A 15334-nucleotide genomic window follows, 5' to 3' on the forward strand; every position below is an offset into this window, starting at 1 on the left:
AGTTTTTAGTCAAAATCCAAAAATAGTCTGAAATAATTAGGCAGAATTTAAAATTGCTTCATGGTCTTTTGGTCAACGTTTTCAGTCAAAATCTCAAGATAGTTTGAAATATATTGAACACTGTTTGAAACTGGTCCATGGTCTTTTGGTCAAAGTTTTTGACAAAATCCCAAAAATACTCTGCAACAATTGTGGCAGAATTCAAAAGTGGCCATGGTCTTTTAGTCAAAGTTTTCAGTCAAAATCTCAAGATAGATTGAAATATTTTGGACACAGTTTGAAACAGGTCCATGGTCTTTTGGTCAATGTTTTGGACAAAATCCAAAGATAGTCGTAAATAATTCAGGCAGAATTAGAAACTGGTATGTTGGTCAAAGTTTTGGACAAAATCCCAAAGATAGTCTGATATAATTCAAGCCGAGTTTGTCTTTAGTCAAAATCCAAAGATAGTCGGAAATAATTCGGGCAGAATTAGATATTAGTTCATGGTCTTTTGGTCAAAGTTTTCAGTCAAAATCCAAAAATAGTCTAACATAATTAGGCATAATTTCAAACTAATTCATAGTCTTTTGGTCAAAAGTTTTCAGTCAAAAGCAAGTCTGAACTCATTTGTTCAATCTCAAATTCAAAGTGAAACAATCCACGCCACATGCAGGGAAGTTCAGCCTTGTAAATTAAACATAATGTAATCTAGTAGAAATGATCTGTATCACCCCTAAAATCGAATCACTCGTTCCTTATCCCTTTTCTGACATTTTCCTGAATACCCGCCCATAACTTTGAGTTAAGTCGCCAATCAACCAACAGACAGACCCACCCTGGGCATCCAAATCCAAGCCACTGGGGATCCAAACTACCAAGTTATTCAGTCCAAATGCCAAATAACCTTTTCTTGGGAAAGGCAGAGATGAATTCCCCTCAAGTCAAGTCCACCTCAGTTAAGTAACGACTGATACACTTGGCACTCTTGCTATAAACAGCAAAGACGGTTATATTTCCAACCCAACCCGAGGCGCATATTTTAAGCAAAATCCAGTCACTGGTTGTCAAGTTGCAATTTGTTCAAATGTTGTTTACAGTACAACCATTCAGACGCCATTATTATTTATTCACTCCACTCCACTCTGCTCTCAGTTTTATGCCTCTTCAGAGTCGCTCTGTCTTCCCTGGGCTTTTTTTTTTTTTTTTTTTTTTGAAAGGCTCCACTCATGAATATTTGATTAAAACTGGCAGTGCTTGTTATGGACAGCCTGGACTGATTTTTTTATTTTTTATTTTTTATTTTTGCATCAGCCCCTTATAATAATCACCATGCAGACACACACTTGTTGTACGTACTCTAAACACAACTTTTCTTTGATTGCAGCTCATTTAAGCATCTAATTGGAGGCCTGGAGGATGTGTCCAGCAAAGGTCACGAGGACGTTGACGCCAAAGCCAAGTAAGACTTTATTTATGCGTCTGGGTCAGTTTGCAAACATATTGTGTCGTGCTTTGTGTACTTGTTTGCTTCAAACATTGAAGGCGAGATGGTGAAATTCTGCAAAAACGGAGCAGATGTTGCATTAAACTTGGCCAAAAGTGCATGTTAGATGAAGTCAAGACGTGCACCTTGAGGGCTGCGGTGTAACAACAGATGGTTGTGAAGCAATGACCTCCCACTCTTCGTTACCGTCGCCATGGAAACAAGAGAATATCAATACCGAAAGGCATCAGCGATGAGTTGTAGGAACAAAGGGACTGAATCTACGCCCGCGGGCCCCTTTATTAGGTACCCGAACTCATGTAATTGCCAACCATACGAGAAATGGTGAATTGTTATGTTGTCAAAACTCGGTTTTATTGAGGGCCACGTTGCAGTTTTGGCTGCCCTCAGAGACATTAATACAAGGAACATACATGTATAGGAAGATAGTCTGAAATAATTCAAGCCGAATTTGTCTTTAGTCAAAATCCAACGATAGTCGGAAATAATTCGGCAGAATTAGAAACTGGTTCATGGTCTTTTGGTCAAAGTTTTCAGTCAAAATATGAAAAATAGTCTAAAATAATTAGGCAGAATTTGAAACTGGTTCATGGTTTTTTGGTCAAAGTTTTCAGTCAAAATCTCAAGATAGTTTGAAATATATTGAACACAGTTTGAAAATAGTTCATGGTGTTTTGGTCAAAGTTTTGGACAAAATCCCAAAGATAGTCTGAAATAATTCAAGCCGAATTTGTCTTTAGTCAAAATCCAAAGATAGTCGGAAATAATTCAGGCAGAATTAGAAACTGGTTCATGGCCTTTTGGTCAAAGTTTTGGACAAAATCCCAAAGATAGTCTGAAATAATTCAAGCCGAATTAGTCTTTAGTCAAAATCCAAAAATAGTCGGAAATAATTCAGGCAGAACTAGAAACTGGTTCATGGCCTTTTGGTCAAAGTTTTGGACAAAATCCGAAAATAGTCGGAAATAATTCAGGCAGAATTAGAAACTGGTTCATGGCCTTTTGGTCAAAGTTTTGGACAAAATCCAAAGATAGTAGGAAATAATTCAGGCAGAATTAGAAACTGGTTCATGGTCTTTTGGTCAAAGTTTTCAGTCAAAATATGAAAAATAGTCTAAAATAATTGGGCAGAATTTGAAACTGGTTCATGGTCTTTTGGTCAAAGTTTTCAGTCAAAATCTCAAGATAGTTTGAAATATATTGAACACAGTTTGAAACTGGTCCATGGTGTTTTGGTCAAAGTTTTGGACAAAATCCCAAAGATAGTCTGAAATAATTCAAGCCGAATTAGTCTTTAGTCAAAATCCAAAGATAGTCGGAAATAATTCAGGCAGACTTAGAAACTGGTTCATGGCCTTTTGGTCAAAGTTTTGGACAAAATCCCAAAGATAGTCTGAAATAATTCAAGCCGAATTAGTCTTTAGTCAAAATCCAAAAATAGTCGGAAATAATTCAGGCAGAACTAGAAACTGGTTCATGGCCTTTTGGTCAAAGTTTTGGACAAAATCCGAAAATAGTCGGAAATAATTCAGGCAGAATTAGAAACTGGTTCATGGCCTTTTGGTCAAAGTTTTGGACAAAATCCAAAGATAGTAGGAAATAATTCAGGCAGAATTAGAAACTGGTTCATGGTCTTTTGGTCAAAGTTTTCAGTCAAAATATGAAAAATAGTCTAAAATAATTGGGCAGAATTTGAAACTGGTTCATGGTCTTTTGGTCAAAGTTTTCAGTCAAAATCTCAAGATGGTTTGAAATATATTGAACACAGTTTGAAACTGGTCCATGGTGTTTTGGTCAAAGTTTTGGACAAAATCCCAAAGATAGTCTGAAATAATTCAAGCCGAATTAGTCTTTAGTCAAAATCCAAAGATAGTCGGAAATAATTCAGGCATAATTAGAAACTGGTTCATGGTCTTTTGGTCAAAGTTTTGGACAAAATCAGAAAATAGTCGGGAACTAATTCAGGCAGAATTAGAAACTGGTTCATGGCCTTTTGTTCAAAGTTTTGGACAAACTCCGAAAATAGTCGGAAATAATTCAGGCAGAATTAGAAACTGGTTCATGGCCTTTTGGTCAAAGTTTTGGGCAAAATCCGAAAATAGTCGGAAATAATTCAGGCAGAATTAGAAACTGGTTCATGGCCTTTTGGTCAAAGTTTTGGACAAAATCCGAAAATAGTCGGAAATAATTCAGGCTATATTAGAAACTGGTTCATGGCCTTTTGGTCAAAGTTTTGGACAAACTCCGAAAATATTTGGAAATAATTCAGGCAGAATTACAAACTGGTTCATGGCCTTTTGGTCAAAGTTTTGGACAAAATCCGAAAATAGTCGGAAATAATTCAGGCAGAATTAGAAACCGGTTCATGGTGTTTTGGTCAAAGTTTTGGACAAACTCCGAAAATAGTCGGAAATAATTCAGGCAGAATTAGAAACTGGTTCACGGCCTTTTGGTCAAAGTTTTGGACAAACTCCGAAAATAGTCAAAAATAATTCAGGCAGAATTAGAAACTGGTTCATGGCCTTTTGGTCAAAGTAATTCAAGCCGAATTAGTCTTTAGTCAAAATCCAAAGATAGTCGGAAATAATTCAGGCATTATTAGAAACTGGTTCATGGCCTTTTGGTCAAAGTTTTGGACAAAATCCGAAAATAGTCGGAAATAATTCAGGCAGAATTAGAAACTGGTTCATGGTCTTTAGGTCAAAGTTTTGGACAAAATCCAAAGATAGTAAGAAAACATTCAGGCAGAATTAGAAACTGGTTCATGGCCTTTTGGTCAAAGTTTTGGACAAATTCCGAAAATAGTCGGAAATAATTCAGGCAGAATTAGAAACTGGTTCATGGTCTTTTGGTCAAAGTTTTGGACAAAATCCAAAGATAGTAGGAAATAATTCAGGCAGAATTAGAAACTGGTTCATGGCCTTTTGGTCAAAGTTTTCAGTCAAAATCTCAAGATAGTTTGAAATATATTGAACACAGTTTGAAACTGGTCCATGGTGTTTTGGTCAAAGTTTTGGACAAAATCCCAAAGATAGTCTGAAATAATTCAAGCCGAATTAGTCTTTAGTCAAAATCCAAAGAGAGTCTGAAATAATTCAGGCAGAATTAAAAACTGGTTCATGGTCTTTCGGTCAAAGTTTTGGACAAAATCCAAAGATAGTCGGAAATAATTCAGGCAGAATTAGAAACTGGTTCATGGCTTTTTGGTCAAAGTTTTGGACAAACTCCGAAAACTGTCGGAAATAATTCAGGCAGAATTAGAAACTGGTTCATGGTCTTTTGGTCAAAGTTTTGGACAAAATCCGAAAATAGTCGGAAATAATTCAGGCAGAATTAGAAACTGGTTCATGGTCTTTTGGTCAAAGTTTTGGACAAAATCCGAAAATAGTCGGAAATATTTCAGGCAGAATTAGAAACTGGTTCATGGTCTTTTGGTCAAAGTTTTCAGTCAAAATCTCAAGATAGTTTGAAATATATTGAACACAGTTTGAAACTGGTCCATGGTGTTTTGGTCAAAGTATTGGACAAAATCCCAAAGATAGTCTGAAATAATTCAAGCCGAATTAGTCTTTAGTCAAAATCCAAAAATAGTCGGAAATAATTCAGGCATAATTAGAATCTGGTTCATGGTCTTTTGGTCAAAGTTTTGGACAAAATCCAAAGATAGTCGTTAATATTTCAGGCAGAATTAGAAACTGGTTCATGGTATGTTGGTCAAAGTTTTGGACAAAATCCCAAAAATAGTCTGAAATAATTCAAGCCGAATTACGGTAGTCTTTAGTCAAAATCCAAAAATAGTCGGAAATAATTCAGGCAGAATTAGAAACTGGTTCATGGTCTTTTGGTCAAAGTTTTGGACAAAATCCCAAAGATAGTCTGAAATAATTCAAGCCGAATTAGTCTTTAGTCAAAATCCAAAAATAGTCGGAAATAATTCAGGCATAATTAGAACTGGTTCATGGTCTTTTGGTCAAAGTTTTGGACAAAATCCAAAGATAGTAGGAAATAATTCAGGCAGAATTAGAATCTGGTTCATGGTCTTTTGGTCAAAGTTTTGGACAAAATCCAAAGATAGTAGGAAATAATTCAGGCAGAATTAGAAACTGGTTCATGGTCTTTTGGTCAAAGTTTTGGACAAACTCCGAAAATAGTCGGAAATAATTCAGGCAGAATTAGAAACTGGTTCATGGTCTTTTGGTCAAAGTTTTGGACAAAATCCCAAAGATAGTCTGAAATAATTCAAGCCGAATTAGTGTTTCGTCAAAATCCAAAGATAGTCGGAAATAATTCAGGCAGAAATAGAAACTGGTTCATGGCCTTTTGGTCAAAGTTTTCAGTCAAAATCCAAAAATAGTCTGAAATAATTAGGCATAATTTGAAACTGGGTCATGGGATGATTTATTAGACATTACAAACGACATGATGATATTAAGTTCACAACCCAACAATCAGTAATCATGATTTCAGTATTGATAACAATAATCGTAATTATTACTTTGGCCATAATGGGCAGCCCTCGATCTCATACATGAACACTATTTTTATCTATATGGACAAAAAGTGCAGTTACGTCTTATGGCCGTCAGGTGCCATCTTTCAAAATTATTATATACATATATATATACAGTCGTGGTCAAAAGTTTACATACACTTGTGAAGAACATAATGTCATGGCTGTCTTGAGTTTCCGATAATTTCTACAACTCTTATTTTTTTGTGATAGAGTGATTGGAGCACATACTTGTTGGTCACTGTCAGGTTCAAACACTGATGACATCTATTAAAACAGACAAGAAGCAAGGAATCATGCAGAGACAGAGTTACATTTAGTTCAATTGAGGAAAGACGTTATTTGGGCTGTACTCTAGTTACAGATCCAAAAAACGATCTAAAGTCCAGCCCACGTGCATCTTCTATTTATTTGGGAGGTCCCTGGTTACATCACTGAAGCTGTCGCTGAGGGAAGGGGGTAATCTTGACAATTAGAAACAATATATGATTATACAAGAAATGCAAATGTGTTGACGCTGGTGATATCGCCTTGTCTCTGCTCTGTCTGCGTCACGGCGGTGTTCAGCCTTGGCAGTCGGCAGGCCGTTCCTGGACACAAACACTGATACCAGACTGGCTTGCAGTCTTTTGGATTGCCAGCTTTGCACAGACAAAGAAAAATACCACTTCAGCACAATTAATAATAACTATAATAACAACGGCCCTTATATACATAATTATTCTAACAGTCACAAAAAACATTTATGAAGTTTACCAAACAGCTAAATTTTTGTTTCATCTGACATCACATGGACAAAGATAAGACCTTCTGGAGGAAAGTTCTGTGGTCAGATGAAACAAAAATGGAGCTGTTTGGCCACAATACCCAGCAATATGTTTGGAGGAGAAAAGGTGAGGCCTTTAATCCCAGGAACATAATGCCTACCGTTAAGCATGGTGGTGGTAGTATTATGCTCTGGGCCTGTTTTGCTGCCAATGGAACTGGTGCTTTACAGAGAGTAAATGGGACAATGAAAAAGGAGGATTACCTCCAAATTCTTCAGGACAAGCTAAAATCATCAGCCCGGAGGTTGGGTCTTGGGCGCAGTTGGGTGTTCCAACAGGACAATGACCCCAAATACACGCCAAAAGTGGTAAAAGAATGGCTAAATCAGGCTAGAATTAAGGTTTTAGAATGGCCTTCCCAAAGTCCTGACTTAAATTTGTGGACAATGCTGAAGAAACAAGTCCAGAAAAATTTAGCTGAACTGTACCAAATTTGTCAAGAGGAGTGGTCAAAAATTCAAGCAGAAGCTTGTGGATGGCTACCAAAAGCGGGATTTATTTATTTATTTATTTTTATTTATTTATTTATTTTGGTCATAAAAAAATACAATCATGTGTGCTTACGGACTGTATCCCTGCAGACTGTATTGATATATATTGATATATAATGTAGGAACCAGAAAAATTAATAACAGAAAGAAACAACCCTTTTGTGCGAATGGTAAATGGTGTAAATGGAGGAGTGAGGTTTTTTGGGTTGGTGCACTAATTGTAAGTGTATCTTGTGTTTTTTATGTTGATTTAATAAGAAAAAAAAAATACTTTTTTTTTTTTTATAAATTTTTTAAAATCTTTTTTTATTTTATTGTATTATTATTTTTTTTTTTCTTGTGCGCACAAGAAATTAAAAAAATAAAAATAAAATAAAAAATAAAAAAAGATTAATTTTTTTTTTTTTTAAATAGTATTTTTTTTTCTTATTAAATCAACATAAAAAACACAAGATACACTTACAATTAGTGCACCAACCCAAAAAAACTATTTTATTTAATTTTTTTAATTTCTTGTGCGCACAAGAAATTAAAAAAATAAAAATAAAATGAAAAATAAAAAAAGATTAAAAAAAATGTATAAAAAATAAAAATTGTATTTTTTTTTCTTATTAAATCAACATAAAATACACAAGATTAATTAGTGCACCAACCCAAAAAACCTATTTTATTTTTATTTTTGTAATTTCTTGTGCGCACAAGAAATTAAAAAAATAAAAATAAAATAAAAAATAAAAAAAGATTTTAAAAAATGTATAAAAAAAAAAATAGTATTTTTTTTTTCTTATTAAATCAACATAAAAAACACAAGATACACTTACAATTAGTGCACCAACCCAAAAAACCTCACGGACTAAGTTTAAAAAAAAAAGAAAGTCAAAGATCCTCTATAGGACGGGAGTGTTCTGCTCATTTTGAGAACTAACTGCAAAATAAAGTAAAAAATGAAGTCAAAGATCCTCTATAGAAATGGAGTGTTCTGCTCTTTTTGAGGACTCACTGCGACAAAAAGTAAAAAAAGAATAAAGTCAAAGATCCTCTATAGGACGGGAGTGTTCTGCTCTGTTTGAGGCTATGGTGTAATAAAGCCACTGCCTAGAAAGGAAAACGTACCACTTTTTTGTTGAAAAAATAATAATAACGCCAATGGTCTTTGACTCTGTGTTAATTAGAGACGCTTGCTTTTGTAGGAAACTCTGAGCTTAATAATTAAGTTTAATTGGAGCACTTAAATCCCATTTTTTAAATCAAGTTGTCATTTATTCCCATTGTTATTAATACAGCCCTTCTAACGGTCATGTTTGGGTCCTTTCTCAGGGAATAATGCATAAAGGTAAAATTCCAGGCATGTACAGAATTATAACGCAGATACAAAGACGCACTAGTTAAGCACAATAATGCGGCGCTCTTCCCCGGCCCCGGCCCTAAACTCATGGGGATTGCGTCATTTCTCCGGTATGACTTCATCGACCCACTACAGTTTTATCACCCGCTGATGCACCGTCCGACCGCAGAGGAGCACTTACAACACAGCACCGGCGTCATTAGCGAGTACTGTTCTATCTGCAGGTAAAAGGCGGCTTTGAACGTACCAACACATCTCTAGGAGACATAGTCTCGTATCCTTTAGGCTGAAGTGTGGCCGATTTAAAGGCCGGGATGTCTTCAGCATGATGGATGCAGAACACTTCCATGTCAAGGTCATACGTTTGATCTGCTTAACCTCTTAAGGCTTAGTGGACACATAGGTGGACAGCACCTTTTAGCTCTTATTTCCAAAATAGTGTACACTACTGAATTGGGGTCTTATGGCCACTTATGTGGACACTTATACTGCCATCTGGTGGTGTCAGAAGAGTATAACATACAATGGAATTTGAGGGGAAAAAAGTGGTAAAAATAAGAATCAGCATGTCACTAAACATAAAGTACACATTTGTGTACTTATGGACTAAGTACATCATATCAAAAGATGATTCTTAGTTTTTATTCTAATTAGGCTCCAATAAGCCCAAATAGCAAAGAGAAATACAAAAAAACATGTAAAAAAAAACAGCTTGTGCCTTAAGAGGTTAAGGTAGATATATTGCTCTAGTCCACTGGTGTCAAACGCAAGGCCCGGGGGCGGGGGGGGGGGACAGATCACGTCATTTAAAGTGGCCCGTCACACCATTCAATGTGGCATACCACGGCATTTATCATTTAAAGGCACCCGCCACGTGATTTAAAGTGGCCTTTCCCGTCATTTAAAAATTTAAATAAATAGCGTATTTACCTAGACATGGATAGCACCAATATTTTAGTGGTAATAAATATTTTTCCAACTATTCGCCGCATCGGACTATAAGCCGCACAGATATATACCAGTGCAAGAGATTTCGTAAATGTTTATTTACATACCTTAACTGTTTCCAAACGGTGCCTGTCACAGGGCAGTAAAACGGCTGATCAAACAAAACAGAAGTCATCGTCATGGACTGTCAAGTTCAAACACTGATGACATCTATTAAAAAGACAAGAAGCAAGGAATCATGCAGAGACAGAGTTCAATTTAGCTCATGGGGAGAACGCATGGAGCTGCACACTTAGTCACAGTCTCGCCCTACGCTGTGAGGTACAGCTCCCGCGTCCCTTTATTTATTCAGGAGTTCTCTAGTCAACATCACTGAGGCCGTATCTAAAAAGAGTGGTCACACATAGCATGCAAAGCAGGTCCAGTACGCACAATACGTGACGGAATGTGCTGAGGCCTTGTGATTTTTGCCTTGCTTCTGCTTCGTCTGCGTGCTGTCGTCTTATCTTCTTTGAGGTCCTTGAAGTCCTTGGCTGTTAGCGGGCTAAAACAAATATAACATCTGTGGGTGAGGCCACCCCTTAGACAAGAAGTTTTGTCCTTGCACAGATAGGAAAAATACAGCTTGAGCACAATAGCTAATAACTATAGCAATGGACTTTAAGCATACTAAAGTTGTGTGATAATATATATACATGATTATTCTAACATGGACCCACTAGCATGAATTGATTAACGTGGACCCCGACTTAAACAAGTTGAACAACTTATTGGGGTGTTACCATTTAGTGGTCAATTGTACGGAATATGTACTGTACTGTGCAATCCTTAAGACATATCTCTTCTCGCTAGCCTTTGACCTGAGCTGAGTCCGCCAACTAGGCCACCACTTCTAGTCTCCCTCACCACCCTCTTTGCTTTAGTTTTATTTTTCTATTTGTCGCACTTTTATTATTTTTATTTTTATTTAGCAAATTTTTACTTTTTATTCGACCCCTTTTACCGTATTGTTTTTTGCACTATCTTGTTCAGCTCATTCATTGTTTACGTTCTTTGTTTGTTGTATTTTTTATTTATTTTATTTTATTTTATTTTATTTTATTTCATTTTATTTTATTTTATTTTATTTTATTTATTTATTTATTTATTTTTGTTTGTTTTGTTTTTTGCTCTATGCTTTTTTAACCTGTAAAAGACTTTGGTTCAATTTAAAATTTGTCATAAACGTGCTATATAAATAAAGTTGACTTGACTTGACAATCTACTAATAAAAGTTTCAATCAATCAATCAATTGATCAAGGAAGCTAGCTCTCCAATCAGCTGAACAGACCCAATAACTCCACGGTGACGCTTTGGTGACCTTATGAAACCGAAACGATACAAAAAGAACGTCATCGTAATTAATAATAATACTAACATAGACGCTTGTAAACGTGTTAGCATATTCGCTAATGCTAACGATGCTCGCTTCGGCACAAAATACGCATCAAAACACGCCGACAGACGTCACACATGGGACGGTTAAGTAAGTGTAAATTGTTTTAGTTATATTGTAAAACTAAATGATGAATAAATAATATTTTCAAGCAGGAACGTTATACTTCCAGTCGAAGGCACGTAAAAGGGAGTACATTTTCAACCCCTTACCACCTGCAGTGAGCGAAACTCGTCCAAAATATTTGTTGAATACTGTTAGCGAAGGAAAATCCAAAAGTAGACTTATAGGCTGGAAAATCGGTACTTTGACTTACGATTTCAGAGCAAGTTATCCATCAATCTGTAAAACATATAATAGTAAAAACAGTTGCCAATGCAAATTGTGTAAAGAGGCTATTATAGGTTTATATTTATAATATACATATTTACTGTTATATGTGGCCCTCTGAGGGCAGCCATAATTCCTACTTGGCTCTCAATAATAAATAGTTTGACACATGATCAAACAAAACCTTAACCCTAACCCCTAACCCCTAACCCTAACCCTAACCCCTAACCCTAACCCTAACCCCTAACCTTTACCATGAATTGATTTACGTGGACCCCGAGTTGAAAAACGTATTGGGGTGTTACCATTTAGTGGTCAATTGTACGGAATATGTACTGTACTGTGCAATCTACTAATACAAGTCTCAATCAATCAATCAATCTAGTCTATGTGGATCTGTTCACTGGTATCATATTTAGTGGACATCCTGTATTAGAAGCTAAGAATGCACTTCTTAAACCAAGCCTTTGTTTGAGATGCATTGATGGGCTTCCAGACGTCTCCTGTTGTCAGCTGGAAGATGTTTGGTCCATGGCAGGGAGGGATTTGTGTCAACATTGAAGACTAATGTTTCAGCTTTAATGGGCTTCTAAGGCGTTTTCTCACAGGACAATGCTGCCCTCTGCTGGCCAAACATAAGACGACTCCCAATCGGAGGCTAGTGGTTAGGCTTGAACAACTGACACTTCATGCAAGAGAGGAATGAAGACTTCACTCTTTACCTTTAATATTTTTGTATATAATATTAATAAAAGTGTCCGTCTTATTTACCTCACCAAAATGGGTCATATAGTCATATAAATTAACACACAGGCGGTATGAGCTGGTCAAAGAGCCTCTATAGGATGGGAGTGTTCCGCTCTTTTTGAGGACTCGCTGCAAAATAAAAGTAAAAAATTAAGTCAAAGATCCTCTATAGGGCGGGAGTGTTCTGCTCTTTTTGAGGACTCACTGCAAAAAAAAGTTTAAAAAAATAAAGCCAAAGATCCTCTATAGAACGGGAGTTTTCTGCTCCTTTTGAGGACCCACTGCAAAATAAAAGTAAAAAAATAAAGTCAAAGATCCTCTATAGGACGGGCGTGTTATGCTCCTTTTGAGGACTCACTACAAAATGAAAGTAAAAAAATAAATAAAATCAAAGATCCTCTATAGGACAGGAGTGTTCTGCTCTTTTTGAGGACTCACTGCAAAATAAAAATAAAAAATTAAGTCAAAGATCCTCTATAGGACAGGCATGTTCTGCTCTTTTTGAGGACTCACTGCAAAATAAAAGTAAAAAATAAAGTCAAAGATCCTCTATAGGACGGGAGTGTTCTGCTCCTTTTGAGGACTCACTGCAAAATAAAAGTAAAAAAAAAATAAAGTCAAAGATCCTCTATAGGACGGGCGTGTTCTGCTCTTTTTGAGGACTCACTGCAAAATAAAAGTTAAAAAATAAAGTCAAAGATCCTTTATAGGACGGGAGTGTTCTGCTCTTTTTGAGGACTCACTGCAAAAAAAAAGTAAAAAATAAAGTCAAAGATCCTCTATAGGACGGGAGTGTTCTGCTCTTTTTGAGGACTCACTGCAAAATAAAAGTAAACAATAAAGTCAAAGATCCTCTATAGGATGGGAGTGTTATGCTCTTTTTGAGGACTCACTGCAAAAAAAAAGGGGGAAAAAATGAAGCCAAAGATCCTCTATAGAACGGGAGTGTTCTGCTCTTTTTGAGAACTAACTGCGAAATAAAGTAAAACATTAAGTCAAAGATCTTCTATAGGACGAGAGTGTTCTGCTCTTTTTGAGGACTCACTGCGAAAAAAAGTCAAAGAAATACAGTCAATGATCCTTTATAGGACGGGAGTGTTCTGCTCTTTTTGAGGACTAACTGCAAAATAAAGTAAAAAATGAAGTCAAAGATCCTCTATAGGACGGGCGTGTTCTGCTCTTTTTGAGGACTCACTGCAAAATAAAAGTAAACAATAAAGTCAAAGATCCTCTATAGAATGGGAGTGTTCTGCTCTTTTTGAGGACTCACTGCAAAAAAAAAGGGGGGAAAAATGAAGCCAAAGATCCTCTATAGAACGGGAGTGTTCTGCTCTTTTTGAGAACTAACTGCGAAATAAAGTAAAAAATGAAGTCAAAGATCCTCTATAGGACGGGCGTGTTCTGCTCTTTTTGAGGACTCACTGCAAAATAAAAGTAAAAAATAAAGTCAAAGATCCTCTATAGAACGGGAGTGTTCTGCTCTTTTTGAGAACTAACTGCGAAATAAAGTAAAAAATGAAGTCAAAGATCCTCTATAGCACTGGAGTGTTCTGCTCCTTTTGAGGACTCACTGCAAAATAAAAGTAATCAATTTAGTCAAAGATCCTCTATAGGACGGGAGTGTTCTGCTCTTTTTGAGGACTCACTGCGGAATAAAACTTTTAAAAAAATAAAGCCAAAGATCCTCTATAGCACTGGAGTGTTCGGCTCCTTTTGAGGACTCACTGCGAAAAAAAGTCAAAGAAATAAAGTCAAAGATCTTCTATAGGACGGGCGTGTTCTGCTCTTTTTGAGGACTCACTGCAAAATAAAAATAAAAAATAAAGCCAAAGATCCTCTATAGCACTAGAGTGTTCTGCTCCTTTTGAGGACTCACTGCGAAAAAAAGTCAAAGAAATAAAGTCAAAGATCTTCTATAGGACGGGCGTGTTCTGCTCTTTTTGAGGACTCACTGCAAAAAAAAAGTAAAAAATAAAGTCAAAGATCCTCTATAGGACGGGAGTGTTCTGCTCTTTTTGAGGACTCATTGCGGAAAAAAAGTTAAAAAAAAAAAAAAAAGTCAAAGATCCTCTGTAGGACGGGAGTGTTCTGCTCTTTTTGAGGACTAACTGCGAAATAAAGTAAAAAATAAAGTCAAAGATCCTCTATAGGACGGGAGTGTTCTGCTCTTTTTGAGGACTCACTGCAAAATAAAAGTAAAAAAATTAAGTCAAAGATCTTCTATAGGACGGGAATGTTCTGCTCCTTTTGAGGACTCACTGCAAAATAAAAGTAAACAAAAATAAAGTCAAAGATCCTCTACAGGACAGGAGTGTTCTGCTCTTTTTGAGGACTCACTGCAAAATAAAAGTAAAAATAAATAAAGTCAAAGATCCTCTATAGGACGGGAGTGTTCTTCTCTTTTTGAAGACTCACTGCAAAAAAAAGTAAAACAAAATAAAGCCAAAGATCCTCTACAGAACGGGAGTGTTCTGCTCTTTTTGAGGACTCACTGCAAAATAAAAGTAAAACATAAAGTCAAAGATCCTCTATAGTACTGGAGTGTTCTGCTCCTTTTGAGGACTCACTGCAAAATGAAAGTAAAAAAAAAATCAAATCAAAGATCCTCTATAGGACAGGAGTGTTCTGCTCTTTTTGAGGACTCACTCCAAAATAAAAATAAAAAATTAAGTCAAAGATCCTCTATAGAACGGGAGTGTTCTGCTCTTTTTGAGGACTCACTGCAAAATAAAAGTAAAACATAAAGTCAAAGATCCTCTATAGTACTGGAGTGTTCTGCTCCTTTTGAGGACTCACTGCAAAATGAAAGTAAAAAAAAAATCAAATCAAAGATCCTCTATAGGACAGGAGTGTTCTGCTCTTTTTGAGGACTCACTCCAAAATAAAAATAAAAAATTAAGTCAAAGATCCTCTATAGGACGGGAGTGTTCTGCTCTTTTTGAGGACTCACTGCAAAATAAAAGTCAAAAATAAAGTCAAAGATCCTCTATAGCATGGGAGTGTTCTGCTCTTTTTGAGGACTAACTGCGAAATAAAGTAAAAAATAAAGTCAAAGATCCTCTATAGGACGGGAGTGTTCTGCTCTTTTTGAGGACTCACCGCAAAATAAAAGTAAAACATAAAGTCAAAGATCCTCTATAGGACGGGAGTGTTCTGCTCTTTTTGAGGACTCACCGCAAAATAAAAGTAAAAAGTAAAGTCAAAGATCCTCTAT

General features: G+C 36.1%; 1 protein-coding gene across 4 annotated transcripts in view; it reads left to right on the forward strand.

Moving 5' to 3' along the window:
• Nucleotides 1-15334, forward strand: part of LOC133580131 (cGMP-dependent protein kinase 1) — a 441177-nt gene that overhangs the window by 407088 nt on the left and 18755 nt on the right. For all 4 annotated transcript variants that reach the window (XM_061934558.1, XM_061934398.1, XM_061934477.1 and 1 more), the window contains one exon: nucleotides 1367-1441. In XM_061934558.1, the coding sequence (XP_061790542.1) occupies nucleotides 1367-1441 (75 nt within the window). The remainder of the gene's footprint in view (nucleotides 1-1366; nucleotides 1442-15334) is intronic.

The sequence above is a fragment of the Nerophis lumbriciformis genome, linkage group LG02 (assembly GCF_033978685.3).
Source record: "Nerophis lumbriciformis linkage group LG02, RoL_Nlum_v2.1, whole genome shotgun sequence".
Taxonomy (NCBI): Eukaryota; Metazoa; Chordata; class Actinopteri; order Syngnathiformes; family Syngnathidae; genus Nerophis; species Nerophis lumbriciformis.